This window comes from Vicugna pacos, chromosome 6 (assembly GCF_048564905.1).
Source record: "Vicugna pacos chromosome 6, VicPac4, whole genome shotgun sequence".
NCBI lineage: Eukaryota > Metazoa > Chordata > Mammalia > Artiodactyla > Camelidae > Vicugna > Vicugna pacos.
Genome location: NC_132992.1, coordinates 5,096,906 through 5,113,177, shown reverse-complemented (window position 1 = coordinate 5,113,177; position 16,272 = coordinate 5,096,906). Strand labels below are relative to the sequence as shown.

Here is a 16,272-nt window from a genome sequence, read left to right as displayed (position 1 = left end):
AGTGTGGTAGCCTCCAAAAGCTCAGGGCGTATTTATGCCTATCCGGGGTACAGCCTTACACAGTTCCTTCTACTTTTCTTTTTCTTGCAAAACTTGCTTCAAAACCCACTTCCTTTTGACTTAGTCCCTGTCACTTGTACTACCTTCCCCCCCCCCCTCATCTTACCGTGCTTACTACTGTGTGAGTCAACGCACACTTTATTGTATACTCTGGTTCTTAACTTCCTTTCTTTACCTGTTTTCCCAAGTAACTACACTTTCTTTTCTTTTGAGAGTAGTGTACTGTGTTGCACGCACTTTGTATACAAGCTAAGTGCTCAATAAATATTGGTTGGAATAGGGTCAGATTAGCACTGAGGTAGGAAATAGTATGTGCCACGGTCTGAGGTTTAGTCTCTCTTTTCTAGAAACTGTCAGGAAGGTGGCGGAGAGTTGTCAGATGCCCCCACAGCAGTGTCTCAGAGCTCCACACACATCTGGTGGTGTTCCCAAGAGTCTACAACATATATAGCTTCAGCACTGGGAGTCTTACCCACACCCCAAAATAAAAAATGTGCATTCAAGGCGGGAGGGTATAGCTCAGTAGTAGAGTGCATGCCTAGCATGCACAAGGTCCTGGGTTCAATCCCTAGTACCTCCATTAAGAAAATAAATAAGTAAATAAACAAACCTAATTACCTCCCCCCAACAAAAAAAAAATTAAAAAAAATTACACATTCACAACTTCTAAAACTTGGAACCATGATGTTATGAAATGTCTTCAAACTAATTTTCAAAGATTAACGTTGTAGAAATTTCTGGTCTTCACAGCCCAGATTGTAGGTAGACAAGGCTCCATTTCCATAGCTGAACTCCGCAATTTGGTCTCTATATGACTTGTTGACCTGAGTTTGAGGTTATGCATGGCCACTGGTGTTAACGTTGTCCTTGCTCACAACGTCACTGCAGGCAGGCTGCACAGCTTGACAGTTTTCACCAACACAAATGACACTTGCTATTTCTAATCCTCACACCTCAACCCAGACCACTACTCAAATAGGTGGAGGTTCTTCTAGGTAAAACTGTTGCACTGACAATGATGATCTTCCAAACACCCCATCTCCTTTATTTTTTTGTCTGTCAAGCCTCTCTTCCTACTTGCTGGTCTCATGTTGCCCGTAACCACCGAGAAAACTGTTTACCAAGGTATGTTTTCAAAGTTGCCTTCTCAACATGAGGAACTAGTGCTAAAATAGCATATAAGCAGCCTTTTCCCCACCTTCCCAACCACCTTTGAAAAAAATAAGCTTGATGGATAAAATGCTCTCAATATGAAGCTTTTCTCTCTTGATGACCTTAAACGTCTTTTCTACTAGTGAAAAAAAAAGCATTAAGTAGTAACTGAGCAGTAATGGAAAAAAACTGGAACCAATCGTGCAGATTGGCAGCTGTTTTGTGCCATACGTGCACTAGTGATTTTAGTTTGCACATTGTAGTTACATCTTCTGTCTGTATAGATGCTCCTCATTAGTAGAGCTGAACTGCAAAGCTGCTATTTCAAACCTGCTCCACAGAGCAGATCCTAACTTCCTGGTGTTCTACCACCTAAGCAGCACAGGGACACAGGAACTAGTTTGTGAGTGATTAATGTCCAAATTCTACCAGAAATATTTATGAACATTCATCTTTTTTTTTTACCAGAAATATTTAAAGTGACCCAGAGGAGAGGGCACAGTTCAACCCAAAAGAATGAAGCAAGAACGCCAAATTATTAGGCATTAATTTCATTCACTGGAGTCTTGAATCATATCAGAGTTAGTCTCCTAGCCGGATTCTTAGTTACAAAGAATCAGGAGAGATTAAAACCAGACAAACCAACCAACCAAACAAGCAAAATTAGCCAAGAAAGGTAAGACATTTTATTTTACATACAAAAAGGGTGCAAACTGAGTCCTTTCCTCCCCAAATTGGGGAAGAGGTATACTTAAAGATCACATTTGTGTTTTCCATGGTGCCCTAGGAAATGGCTACTCTGAGATAACATATCAAGACCCATTTCCATTTTCCCAAAGAAGGCTACTTCCTCTGAAGAGGAGTTTTTACTTAATGGTGTACAAATCTCTCTCCTGGAGGAACCATTTCAAATACACTTGAAACTGACATTCATGTTTAAAAATACTACAAGTTTCATTTTCACAGCTGAGCTTTGCGACCAGTGCCAGGGTTTATGAAACAATATTACATATCTAAAATAAAAGATAAAAAAAGGCATTTAACAGTAATCAGACACATCCACACATCAATTAAAACTGATTTCCACAGCTGATTTATACATTATCTAGTTTTAAAAAATTGCAATCAACATCCCAACATCTTTTTAAAAGTACAACGGGTCAGGATTAAAGAAACAGACAAAACAATATAATAAATTAGAGCATGTAATATGTCCAATGGGAACTGATGAATCAACATTACTTTCCATTGGGGGGTTTATAATATTTTTGGTTTCATTTCTATCTTTTCTGTTGCTTTACTCTTCTGCTTGATAAATGGGGCTCATTCCCAGAGCCAGCTTGCTGCGGTGACACTAATTTGAGAAACTCACTTGTTACCTGTTTACTTCCGAGAATATTCAGGAATACGTGGTCCCAGCAGCCTGGGCTGAGTCTTTATGGAAGTGAAATGCACACAGATGAGCTGTGCGCGCACACACACACACACACAAGCATAAAAATGCAACAACACACACCCATCTGTAAATATATTTCCCCCTCAAAGAAATGGCTCATCTTCCTGAGACATTCCTAACAGACTGATAAGCCTCTTAAAAAAGCTTTCGGTGTAAGGGCTGGCCTGGGATTTGGTCTGGAGCTCATGAAGAGGAACACTGAAAGTCTCACCTGCCCTTAAGGAGGGGACTTGCCGGGAAGGGGCAGTCAGGACATCTGTCCTCTGGTGTGGGTTACGGGGATGACTGCACAGCATCCCATTTACTACCATGGATAGCCCTCTGCTTTGAAGGTGGTGATGGCACTGGAAAGATGACTGCAAGGAGTTAAAAGGAGAAAAATAACAAAATAAATTCTGTCCACAGAACTGAGGTTTCTCTATATATAACATTGAGTTTGGTAATCAAACTAGAAATATATGGAGTACACGTTCACTTTTTCCTTTGTAATACAAACTGAGCTACAAAATAAACACTGGAGTGGGCTTCTGGTTGCTTTTTGAGGAAATATGTCAACTACTACTGTGTATATCCAGGGAACCTACTTACTATTTGGAATACAATGGAGAAACCTATTCTTTTGCAGTCACTTGCAAAAGGAATTAGGAAAAACATATTCTTAAGAGTGCTTAATTGATCAAAGACTTCCAAGATTCCTTATCTGTGGGTAAAACACTGCTTAAAACTCTGTAAACCCTCTAAAGGACCACGGTTTCCTTTCTTTCTTATTCAGAAACAAAATCACTCTCTTCCCCAACCAAACAAAAACAAAAACAAAAACAAAAACAAAAACCCACCCAAGAAAACAAAACCACAGGCATCCCATTTTGATTTCTACCAACCTACCACAGGGAAGACTGGGAGTCACTGGCCATCACCCTCTAGATGGGACTTTCCTGGAGCCTTGGAGTTAGTAAAAGAACCCGAGACACATGCCTGTTACTCAGGCCAATCCAGATGGAGAGCCAAGTTACCCTGGCTCCTTAAGGGTTTCTGGAATTCATCGGCCCAGTTTGGAGCATTGGTGGGGATGGTGGCAGTGGCCTGGCAAAGGCAATTTTGGCTGTATGGCACTGCAGGCTCCCAATCTGAGAAATTCTGGCCCTAACGTGGCTCTGACACTGAAGATGATGTTGTCAGGGCAACACAATGGGAATGAAAACTGGCTGAAATATGAAAATGGAAGAGGTGACCGCGACATGGGAGGCACGTGGACTTGGGAGATGACGCATCAGAAGAAAGATGAAGTTCCTTAGAGGAGATGCTTTCCAGGCTGCCATGGAAGTACTTATTTTTGAAAGATACAGGTTATGCTACTCACTAAGAGGGGGGACAGGGTATATCTTTTGCATAAAAAAAAAGTTAAGGCTATGATCTTTTAAGTAACCATCGTGGCCATTAAGTAACCATCACTACCATTACTCACTTTTGACAATTAAAGTGGTTACTAAGACTGAGAACCAACACTGAATATGTACTCCCAATGTACATTTCCAGTGAAGTTTACTTTAGAGGTGATGGACACCTCTTCTGGCTAATGGCAGGGGCTGTTTCTATGAACCTGGAATTCACTGAGAATGAACAGGCAATCACACTTCTACTGGAAACCTCAGGACCCTGCTGTCTCCTCTTGCCTCTATGTTCTAAAGTAAAGTGAGGCTTTAATTCGAGGCCGACCGAGTCACCTGACTCATACCTTCCTAGACCCTGTTTCCTTGTAGAAAGACCCAAAGTGGCAGGAGAATGTTAATTACGGCAGTCATGAAAGCACATTGCTGCTGGCACATGGCCCCACCTTGCAGAGCGGTCTGGAGCGAGACCACTTGGGAAATGCCAAGCGGATATACAGCAAGCGATCGGCTCTGACAAGTCAAGACTGCACAGACATCAAGTCATGCTCTCGTCACAAGGGAAGGACCCTGTAGGTGTTGGTGGATTCCTGGCCTGCTTGCCTCAATCCGCTCAGGATGCAAGGCCTGAAGGACCGTGGGGCTTGGGAGGACTCCTAATGTCGTTAGTGCTTAAGGCTAACTCAGAAGTATCTGCATCAATCCCAAAGGAAAACATCCCCAGGCATCCTGCTCGTGAAGCGGAAGAAGCTCAAAAGCTACAGAGCAAGTGGATCTGGGTGGGGGGTGGGTGCAGGGAGTGCCTAACCCCAAGGAGCTGAGGAAGACAGTTCAACGACTACAGCAAGAGGGCTGAGGAGGGAGCCCTGACGGGCTGAGGGGATGGAACTGATGGCCAAATTACTCCTTACTTTAAGAAAGATCACAACAGAATGCCCCAGGGGTCTGGGACCCCCTTGGAGGGCCAGTGGCTCTGGAAGGATCACCGCTGCTGTGCACGCCAGGTCCTGGGCTCTTCGCCTGTCATGAAAAACCAAGTATCTAGTAAGAGATGGGGGTGGGGGGGGCAGAGTAAGAACAGTGCATCAGGAAGACTCCCCCACAACTGCTCAGGTTCAGTCCCTCAAGAGCTAGACTTAAAAAAAAAATTTATGACTCCCAAAAGGTCACAAACCCAGCTGCAAGAGGGTAGGCCCTGCAGCCAAGCTGGTAACTGCCTTTCCTTTTTTGTGGAAAAGGGAGCGGGGAGGCACTTAGTGGGGTACGGGGTGCCAGGAAAGCTCCCGGCTTCGCCACCATTTCCCCTTGCCCTCCCTTGAGAGGCAAGGCTTCTTCTATATGGGGATGTGTAAGTTTCTATACAGGAAGTCAGAGTTGCCCAGATGCCAACTGAGAAACTATGTAAGCTTCAGTGATGGTGCCTTAACCACCAGGTAATGTCAAAGAAGCAAACCCCACTATTTAAAATCCTTGCGGGGAAGAGGTGTGACACTGAATCTTTCAGCCACTCTGTTTTGTTTATAGAGAAGTTTCTTTCAAAGAAATGAAAGATACGATGTTTACATAAGCTAGGCAGGTTTGAGGCCAGTGACGTGCTATTTCCTAGCCAGGACCCAATGCGACACAGGTGAAGCCCAGTAACTCGGATCCACGCTAACCGCAGCTATTTCTGCTCCATGTAAGATACATCAAGGGACTTGTCAGGAAATGCCAATTACCAGGAAGTGTCCCCACAACCTCTAGTCCAAAAGACAGCCCTACACCTCAAGCCAGAGGCAATGACTTGTTCCCCCTAAGTGCCCAGAAGAAGTCCCCAGCCACTGTCCTCCGTGGTGAGCTCTCTCTACTCCCAGATACAAAACCTCATCCCCTGCTGTAATTGATCCTTTCTCCTCTAGCATATCTGGAATGAGAGGTCACTGTTTGGATAAGCCACTGAATTCAAATGAAGAGCAAGCATGAGGCTAACTCCATACATCAATGACTTTTCAAGCAGTGAATGAGGAACCGAGACCCTGCATGGCAGTGTATCACGTGACCACACCAAGGCGGAGGGGACAGCGTACCGGGGACAACGTGCTCGAGATGTGTGGCCGTCTCATCTGGAAGGGGTCCATGTCCAAGCGAGAGGATAATTTCAGACCTTTCATTTCGGTCTCCCTTGCCCTGGTATCTTCTAGCACTAACCAATCTTACCTTCTCAGTCACTACAGTCCCAAGTACCGAGTCCTCAGCCTGCTGCTATGGACCCGCTGGGAGAAGATCTGCAGGAGCCTGGTTTCTGATAAGGCAGGCCAGCCCAAATGCCGGAACTCAGCTATTGGGGCAAAGAGTACCACCGATTTTATTTCCTGGCCCTGTGATGAGCCAAATCCTGAGGTTCCTCTGGCAGTTGGAAGGCAGGATCACTTTCCTCCTTTCTGTCCACTGGTGGCAATATGGTGGTGGCTGTTTCATCACTAATTGTGTCCCCCAAGTCACTAAGGAAGTCACATGGCTATCTAGTTGGAAGTCCCTGGCAGTGGAGGAAAGAGACATTTCAGACTTTTGTGTTAAGCATCTCCTTCTCTGGGATGAACTGTCTCCTGGTCACAGTCTGGCTTGGCTGGCTCATCCCGTGTGCTGGAGAGCTAGGTTTGTCCAAACTGCAGGCTGATGAGGTCAAGAGGCTCCGGCAGGGACATTCTTCAGCAGCTGAGAAGATGAACGAAAATTCAAGTATGCTTCCCTGTCACCCTGAGTGTTCACTCAGGAAGACGCAGAGTTTTGGCTTCTTCTCTTCTTCTGGGTGCTGCAGACCCAACTCTTTCCACTGAGAATGTCCTCTGGACCCATGTTCTCTCTGAATGGCTTGGCTGGCCCCATCCCCCTCAAAACAGAAAAAAAGTAAAACTCCCAATATAACCAGACACAATATGCATCTGCCATGTTTTTTTTTGTTAAAAACAAAACAAAACAAAACAACAAAATAACAACAACTAAAAGTGCAATAAAGTCAGTTTTTTCCTTTGCTCAGAACAATCTGCATTGTTCTGCTGCCGTCTGAAGAACACAGTTCGCTTGTCAAGAAAGCTAAGAACGCCAACACGCAGGGACAGTAGACTGCAGACTTCTCACAGCTTTGTCCTACAGTGTAACTTCACAGGAGGGAGGGAGGGAGGGAGGGAGGGGCCTGCACCCCCGGGGCCGGCGGGGGATGGAGGCTGCACAGGCACGGAGGAAGAGGGAGCCAGACTGCCAGACACACCTGGCAGGTGGAGAAGGTGCTCCTCCAGCCCAGGCCTGCCTCTTCCTCCTACTTTCCTGGCCGCACCCCCAGCCTCTTGAGCTCCTTCAGCAGACAAAGCCTTCAACTCATTAGCTTTGATGCTGGAGAGGGTTGAGGGTGGGGCAAGAACCAGGAGTAAACTAAGGGGAGGGAAGAGAATAGTAGTCCTTGAGTTTTTGTGAATGACACCTTCACTGTAAACAATAGGAAGGAGAGTCAACCAGGCAGCCCCAAGGGCCAGCAGTGGAGGCCCAGCAGCTCTGGGACCTGCTCAGAGCCGCAGGCAGGCAGGCAGGGACAGCCACTGGCCCTCTGGGCCCTGGCTGCCCACACTGGCTCCTTCTGGGGGCATCTCTTTTCTTCTTTTTGGTTTGGATCTCCACCCTCCCCCACAGAGGAGTCCCTTCCAATGAGAAATGGCAGGAGCTGCAGGTGCAATTGAGTCAGAGTCCCCAGGGCCTGAGGACTCCTGGGAGGCACTGGTCACTTGTGGCGCTGAGCAGTCTTCTTCCTTTTCCTCTTAAAGAAACAGCAGCACCTGGAGCACAAGGAACACTGCAAGTTAGTTCTGGAGGCCTGCAGCTGCCAACAGATTTCTGCCTGCCTCTGCTTATTGCAGGGGTGACATTCTCCCCGGCACCCACCCACGGGGCCGCCCACCATCTAGAGAGCACATACTGGAGGCGGTGGGCAGGATCTGCCAGGAAAGCCAAAGGAAGGAGATGCTTTATTCCAATCTGCAGCCACCAAACCTAATTACCAAAGCGCGGCAGGCTAGGCAGGGCCCAAACAGGCATTTTTGTAAGAAGGATGAAGATGGCTTATTTCCTAGTCTAACACCCCAACCTGGATGTCTCATCTTTTTTTTTTAAATTTTTTTTCAGTGGGGAATTAAGTTTATTTGTTTTTAATGGAGGGACTGGGGATTGAACCCAGGACCTCCTACATGCTAAGCACACACTCCACCACTGAGCTATTCCCCGCCCCGGATGTCTCATCTTTTATCTTGAACCAAGGTTGGGGGGGTCCTCAGGGCTGCATAAGAATACGAGGCACTGCCTGCCCCTTGGTACAGAGGGCACAATTATTTAATGCAACCGGCCGGTATGGAGGCACAACTAAGGCAAACAAACACCATGAAAAACGTGACACTTGGAGCTCTGGGAAGCTCACACGATGCTTCTGATGAAGCACTAAGGATTCTTTCTAGCCCCCGCCCTCAACCAGCAGGCTGGAGTGGGCAGGAGAAGCCCTGACTTTAGTAACTGTGGGAGCCCAGATCTCGTGAATGAAATCACCAGAGCCCACTCTTCATCCGGAGGGGACCAACGCCACAGCTGATCACCAGGAAGCATCTGGTTGCAGGTTCCTCCTCAACTTAGCCTCCCGAGACTGCTGCTGAACCAGACTGGGTTCAAGCACCGACCCCGCTCAGGGTGGCGGCCGGGCCTGATCTCTTCACAAGCCCTCCAAGCGCTGCCTCCGGGGCAGCAGCCGCGGCTCAGCCACAGCCCTCGGCCCGAGCGCCTGCTCCTCACTCCCGGCCTTTGGGATAGGGAGCATCTCTCACTTGGGCAGTGACTATTCCAGAAGGGGGAGATGAGGGCTGTGACAAAAGATACGTCTTTTCCAGGAAGCTGACACACGCGCAGTGAGAACGTGAGGGGCAGAAGGTGGTGGATGAGTCCAAGGGGCCCGATGATGGGGGGAGCACAGCTGGAGGCAGAACTCAGTCCTGCTGGGCCCTTGAAAGAAAAGCTTTTCTCAAAAACCTATCTTTGGCTCTTCTGCTGAATCCTTCTGGGTTTAATGCCAAAAGTACTTACATGGAAATAAGCTGTTGCTTACTTCCCACACCCCTAAGTTCTCCCCTGTAGTTTATTTTAACATTCCCTCCCTTTTCAGGCCCGTGGTATTCCTACACCCTGGGTATTAAAAATCTGGAGAAAGTCCCTTGGAATGCAGAAACAGACGTTTACATATACAAAGTGCTGGGCTTTAACCATATCCGAATGAACTGAACGTGGAGATTTCGGAAATAAGAGCTTCTTAGGGGGGGTCTTAAAAATTTTTTTCCAAGAGTTTGACATGTGTAATGTGATTATAGTCACTAGATAAAGTGTCCTGTGTATTCAGAGACTGAATAAATGCTTAAAAATTTTTTTTGATTATTTAAAACAGTTCTCAATGGAATCCCTAGGGAAGGAGTCAAGGGGAAAAAAAAGTTTGGGTTTTTTTTTTTTTGTACATATGCTTTAGAAAACAGACATTTTTCAAGGTGAATGCCCTGAAATTATTTAGCAAGGTGAATTAAATCTCATGGGAGCATCAATGTTTCAACAGAGCTACTGATTCCCTGTTAACCATGACTGAGGGATCATTAACATTTAAGTCAACTTCTCATTCTTTTTGGAGGATGCTAAGATGATGATTTTGTGTTTTTAAGTAAGGGCAATCATTAAGAAGTTTGAAATACTGTTTTGGTCCATACAATTTCTCTTTTACCTCCTCCAAGGCAAGCCGTGAGAAGTAACGTCTGCTCATAAGCATATTATAACTTGACGTGCAATGCTGAATTCACCGGACTGGAGGAGAGTGTGAGCCCTGGTTTTCAGAGCCCTGGATTAATTCTTGCTAGTTACCGCAGTTAAGGCTTCGGCAGGAGCAGGAGCTTTTAATAACTCTACCCAGGAGGGAACAGGCTCCACAACCGATTCTTCACCTCTTTGGTTCCGGTGGTGACTACCAGCAACAGGACCTGTTAATAAGCCTGGTTAGATCCCAGACCAAGCCCGCTGACGGGCTCCATTCAGATGTTTTCCTCTCAGAAGACAATGAAGGCAAGCGATCAACCGTTCTTGCGTCTCAGGTTTCCTTCCAGTTGACTCCTGACTGGCTCTCCCTTCAGCTGTTACTTTACGAGGCTTCTTGTCTTTGCTGTCCCTGTACGTCCTTCCCTCGCTCTACCACCTGGGTCAAGCCCCACGGCACCCACAAAGTCTTTCTCGACCTTCCCTGCCAACGGTGACTTCTCAAGGGACAATAACCTAAGTGTCCTGGAGAACTACTTGTCCTTTCAAGTACACGTGTCTTATCTCTCCAGCTAGATGGCACCTAAGCTCTTTGGGGAAGGCCGTGGGACCGCCTGGAGTTCCAGGCACAGAGTGGATGAGCACAAGGTAGGCCCTCTATTTGCAGTTTAGGATCATGTGACTAACATCTCACAGGAAAAAAAGAGATGTCAGATTACAGAGACACATGTTTGCTAAATAAATAGGCCAAATGTACTCCTTGACACCGTAACTCTGCAAATTCTATCCCTATAGAACCCAATTGTTATCTTCAATACATCCTTGTCCCTGGGGAAACCCTGTAGGCAACTCGGCTCAGCCAGTTAGGGTACAGAGACTGGTGCCCAACCCAGTCACTGAAGACAGACAGAAACAAGGCAGTCAGAGAGCCCAGCAGACATTATCACCACAGAGAATATTATCTCAGGCATGCAGACCACGGGGGAGAGTTTTGATTCCACACTGCAAAGACCAACTCGCTCAGGAGCACCTGAAGGTCACGGGCAGCATTCAGGAGGAGAGCTGGGGAGGGGGCTCGGTCCTGCAGCAAGAGTGTGCCTTACCAAACATGGATTCTTTAGGGCTTCCCCTTCAATATACCTCATGTTGTTCCTAAGAACGCATTCAAGGAACCTTCTGCAGGAATGGAAAAGAGAGGCTCCAGGATCACATTAGCCAAGTCAGCCCTTGGCCTACGATGCTCTCTTACAGGAAGGGGAAAGGAAGAGGAAAAGGAAAGGGAACAGAAGGGAAGAGAAGGAAAGACTACAAACGAAAAACAAACAAAAAACTCAAAACAACAACAACAAAATGTCCACCTTTTCCCCAAAAAGCAATTCTCTTATTTGGAGAGACTCATATTCTAGAGAGGGAAGAACCAGCTGAATCAAAAAAGAAAAGTCACAGATTTTTCCAAAGCTGCTTGAATTTCAAGGTCGGAGAGCAAACCACAGAATGTGAGACTATCTGGCAGCGACCCTCCCTGGAGCTGTGAGGAACAGTTAGATTCTGATTCTACGACTAACACAGTCACCTGGTCTTCCTGCCTCTGTCCCTCTCTGTCTGCTCATACCTGGTTGTATCAATTTGAGAAAAAAGTCACTAAAATAAAAATGAAGAGATAACTTTGTATACTGTGGGCTACCGTTTTGACAGGAGGAGGCAGCAGTGAGGTGGGTTGGAAGGGGAAGGAGGAGCAGATTAATTCCTGGCTGCAGGCCTGCCCCATCCCCACCTTGCGGCTCGAGTTCCCCAGTCTGGGTGGGTAATGACACAAGATGGCATATGGAAGCCACTGTGTGTTCCTAAGGCATTTTGCTTGGCTTTGCCAACCCCATCCTAGTCTGGTCCGCTCCCCTAGCGTGTGGGCTGGAGACAGGGACTCACCACAGGTTGAGCATTTTCAGGCAGCTACAGAGTGTGTCAAGAGAAAAACACAGAAAGGAAGAGAGAGAAAGAGAGATATTAGTCCACAGAGGTGAGATGGAAGCAACTCCCTGTGAGCCATGCAAACATGCAGTATGTGTCTGTGTTTAGTTTCTTCCTCTGGCAAGGCAGGGTGAGCAGGCCCAAGCCACTCGGGCCCTGCACTGACGTGGAGGGGGCAGGCGTCTGACAGAAACATCCGGTGAGAGCTGGATCTCAGTGAGGGGCAAGGCAAAACAGGAAGAGCTGGTGGGAGCCCCAGGGGTGGGCTTTCCTGGGCAACTTCCAAGAAGGTAGCAGGAGAAAGAGCATATGGTCCTGCCTGTAAGAATTCAATCAGGCACCAAGGCTGAGCCATTCTGGTTCCCGTGTGAGGTCTCACCGTGCAGTTTGTTAAGCTAACCTCGCAAACGTTCTGAGGGAAAGAGAAGTCCCCAGCCTTTCGGTAAGTCCAACCAAAGCAGCCAGCATTTAGCTCTTCCTCTGGAGGGGAGAACAGGCTTAAGAAGTACTTTATCTTACTAGAAGATGTCTCAGTATGGAGAGTCACTACTCTGGATTAAGGTCTGACTGCCAGAAAAGGGCCTAGACCCCACGCGTGTTAATTCTCAGGGGAAATGAGGTCCACACTGGCTAAGTGACAGCCAAAGTCGGTGGATAACCAAAAATTCCCGTGTTCTTACCAAAACAAAATCAACCAAAAAGCTGCTTTGCCTCAGTGCCCTTTCAATCATACTTAAACAAGGACACGTGTCCTGTAGCTAGAGAAAAAGGTAAGTTAGATATTTGTTTATAGAACAAAAACCGAGATCCTATTGTTTCTCTCCTCCTTTACACAAAACAAGCTGGATGAGGAATCCAAAACCAAAAGCTTGGAAGTAAAGGTTTCACATCGTCTCCCCAGCAGTACCCTGGCTGAATCTTAATAAAGACAATAGCCCCTTTTCCCCCCACAAGCAGGCTGTATTAGGGCAAATGGCAGCACAGCTGTGTGCAAGGAGTTGTTTGGGACGCCTGGTGCTTCTCTAGCTGTGACTTCTTCCCGTGAAAATGATCACGCAGGTGGACACGTGGCTCTTTTCACGTCCCCTCCCCATACACATAGGCCAAGCAGAAAAACACATGGCTGTGCCCTGACAGTGCCCTGGGTGAGATGGATTGGGAGCTCATGAAATCACTAGGGGAAATCAGCACACAAAATGTCCTAAGCTATGAGCTTTTGGATGACATGTGGTCAAATACTATTGCTCCTTTCTGGTTTCCACACCTTTTAGAGAGTCTAAACCTGGCACTGGCTGCAAAGAGGCACAGTGGTCCTCTATGCTACGTGGGGAGACTTTAAACTCTCTTTATATTCTAGGATTTAGGTTACACCAGAACAGAATACACCAGATTGAAATCACTGTGTGAATGGCCCCCTATCTTATACACAGGACACAACACCACACTCACATATACGATTAGTGTACACATTTACCAAAATGAAATGAGATAAAGTGGGTTCAAAGATAAACCTGTAAAGGTCATATTTAAGATTAAAGCCCATTCAATGCTGGACTCAAAGTACACTATTAAACCCAGAGCTCAGCTTCTCACCTTCGAAGTAATAACCGTGACAGTGAATTGGGAGCCAGGTGGCAGTGGGGGTGGCGGTGGGGGTGGGGTGCGCCTTTCTTTCAAGTCTAGACAATGTGTGGATCAGATCACATCCAGCAGAGTGGCTCCCAACCTCAGCTGCATACTTAAATCACCTGACTTTTAAAAATTACTGATGTTCATGTCACATGCTGATAAATTAAATCAGAATTTCTGGGGCCAGGATTCAGGCATCTGCATTTTCTAACATGCCCCAGGTGATTCCAAAGTTCAGCCAAGGTTGAGAACTCAAGAGGGTGCAAGTACCACATTGTTTATTTGGGAGAATGAAGTTTTGTCTTGGAAACTGAAAAACTGTGGGCACCATTACAATTTCCAAAGTCCCTGAGAATAGGGAGCATGTCTCCTTACTGGCGTTACAAACTCCCCATGCCTTCCTTATGTATCAGGGCCTTGTATTAATCAGGAGAGGATCATCTGAAGCTGCCTACAGTCAGCAGGGACTCAACAAGAGAGTGTCCAAGTCATCCTTGTTGCTTTTTATCTACTGGGGAGGAATCCTCAAGTCCTGGCTTTCCAGGGAAAGGACCACTTGAAAGCAAAGTGAGCTCATCACATAGATAGACGGACAGCAGAGCAGAGGAGAGGGTGGGGGAGCAGCTGTGCAAAGCTTATCTGGAAGGAAGAAGCAGGTCTTGATTAGCCTCTCATCACCTTTTACTCAGGTGTGAGCATGCTGTGGCTTGTACGCAGGCTATCTGGGGGCTCCAGAGACCACTTAAGGCACGATATCATTATAAATATGTCGCCTGCTTCTGAGAACAAGATACTGGGAGAGCCTAAATGTCCTAACAGGGTTTACCAAAACAGTCATCCATATCGGGCTTGGCAGCAGTTACTGATCTGTGAAGGACTTCTCTCTCCCTTACCTAAAGTAGTCAGAGTTTTCATCTGGACCTGACTTTGGGACGGGGCAAAAAGGGAGAGGAGTGACAGAAATGCCGCTTTTGCAGCAGAATCAGCAGTTACTTCACCTTCTACCCCATCTTCTAAGAGTTTAAACACAGACCATGCAGAGAGCACCAAGGGGCTGGTGGCAGGGGCAGGGCAACACATTCACATGCAAGAGAAGCAGAAAACAGAGGCAGGGGGAACCTCCTCACCCTCTTGGGATTCGTGTGATTTCCGTTGCTGCCCAAGACTCTTTCACTCACAGGTGCAGAGACAAGTTTTCTTGACTGATTTATCTGAGTCTCTCTAAATTCATTTAAAAGTGAACAAAATAGCCCTGAAACCCTTGTCTAGAACTATGCATGCTGAGCAGTTAGCCAACAACCAGAAATCGAATGCTGTTCAGTGTGACCCATGGTTTAGATAAGCAGATTTTTTTCCTCTGTGTCCCTGAGGGAGCAAGAGGCTCCAAGCCCCAAGAAGCTCATGACTACTGTCTGCTGTCGCTCCTATACCATGATCCTTTTAGTTCACTATGTCTTTTGCCCCCAGTGGACTAGAAAAAGTGACTGTCTTTCCAGAAATCACAGCTAAAGAAGGGCGGCAGCAGCCTTAGGGTACCATGCAAAAAAGAAAACGATCAAAGGAAGAAAGCTGTGGACACAAGCATGAGGAGTCCGGTCGGAGATGAGCAGCACACGAGAGGAAGAGACAGAGAAAAGGTCTTTCAACCTATGACTCAAGAGCCCCCTTGAAAGACGGACGTACTTAGCTTCCTCCACTACCTCCACCTCGGCGTGAGCTGTGATCGGCGCGTTCGAGTGGGCTCCCGTGGGGTCGTCAACATTCAGCTCTCCATTGGTTGAGCTAACCACCTGAAACAGAAGGACAGACAGAGTGTGACAGACACCGTGGTAACAGGAGCCTCCTGCCAGCACCAGAGAGGGTCACTAAGGGAGATCGGGTCTCTAGCTTAGATACTAGCCAGGCAGGGTCTGGAATGTTTGTTTTCCTGGGTTGGGAGGCCAGATGTCCTAATTTAGGGAGTGTTCCCAGACCCGTATCACGTGAGAACGTAAAACTCATCAATGTGATCACATAATGATAAGAACTTTCATAATGAATGCCTGCTCTGTGTTAGGCACTGTGCTACACTGTGTGTGTGTGTGTGAATTCAATCTTCGTGAAAATCCTATGATATAGGTCATATTACTCTCTTCAATTTTACTCTTCTCAGTTTATTATGCTATAATTATATGCAGACTCAGTGATGATGTTAAAAAAATTTCTAAAAAGGAAATCAATAGTGAGCATCAGCAACTTATAAGCAATCGCACTCTCCTTCAGAAATTTCTTCACGGCTTTGGACCACTGGTTTGAAGTTTCTCAAATAAAGACTGCCACATCCTCACTGGTGAGGGGGCAGACAGTACGGAGACACTTCCCCTTGGAAGACCGGTCTTATTTCAACAACCTTTATTTCAGGCTCAGTGTCATCTCATTTCTCACTGACGGTCCCCGAACTGTAACTGAAGGCTCTCACTCCTGTCATCTGGTTAATGTGGACCCGATCAGGCTCCTCTTGCTTGTGCAGCTGCTTCTGCCACCTGGTCTCATTTCCAGCACATGAGTCCTGTTTATGTGGGTGCTGGGAAGTGGGAAAAGGGACCCCGCTGGGCAAACCACTCTGCTGTTAAAGACCTTGGCTGGAACATGGGAGAGAACCACAAAATAGGATAAATGGTTCGGATATCACATGACCTCAGGTAAGTAACTTTTCATCTATTTGAGACTGTTTCTTATAGGCTGACGTGAGAATTCTACCAAAAAATGTATGAGGCAGGGTCTGGTACGATACCTGGTGCACAATAATGGAGGCAGCTTAAGCACAGTAAATAGGAAATG

The 16,272-nt window shown here is 46.7% G+C and overlaps 1 protein-coding gene across 16 annotated transcripts in view; it reads right to left on the bottom strand.

The window, feature by feature from the left end:
- Positions 1-1,875: 1,875 nt before the first annotated feature.
- The window catches only part of CSNK1G1 (casein kinase 1 gamma 1), a 149,309-nt gene continuing 134,912 nt past the window's right edge, over positions 1,876-16,272 (bottom strand). For 10 of the 16 annotated variants that reach the window (XM_072962253.1, XM_006209582.4, XM_072962249.1 and 7 more), the window contains one exon: positions 15,827-16,073. In XM_072962253.1, the coding sequence (XP_072818354.1) occupies positions 15,916-16,073 (158 nt within the window). In that variant the 3' untranslated portion in view covers positions 15,827-15,915. Of the gene's footprint in view, positions 7,863-15,135; positions 15,243-15,826; positions 16,074-16,272 lie in introns of those variants that run through there. The other 6 variants (XM_072962256.1, XM_072962258.1, XR_012073249.1 and 3 more) reach the window with 4 other exon arrangements.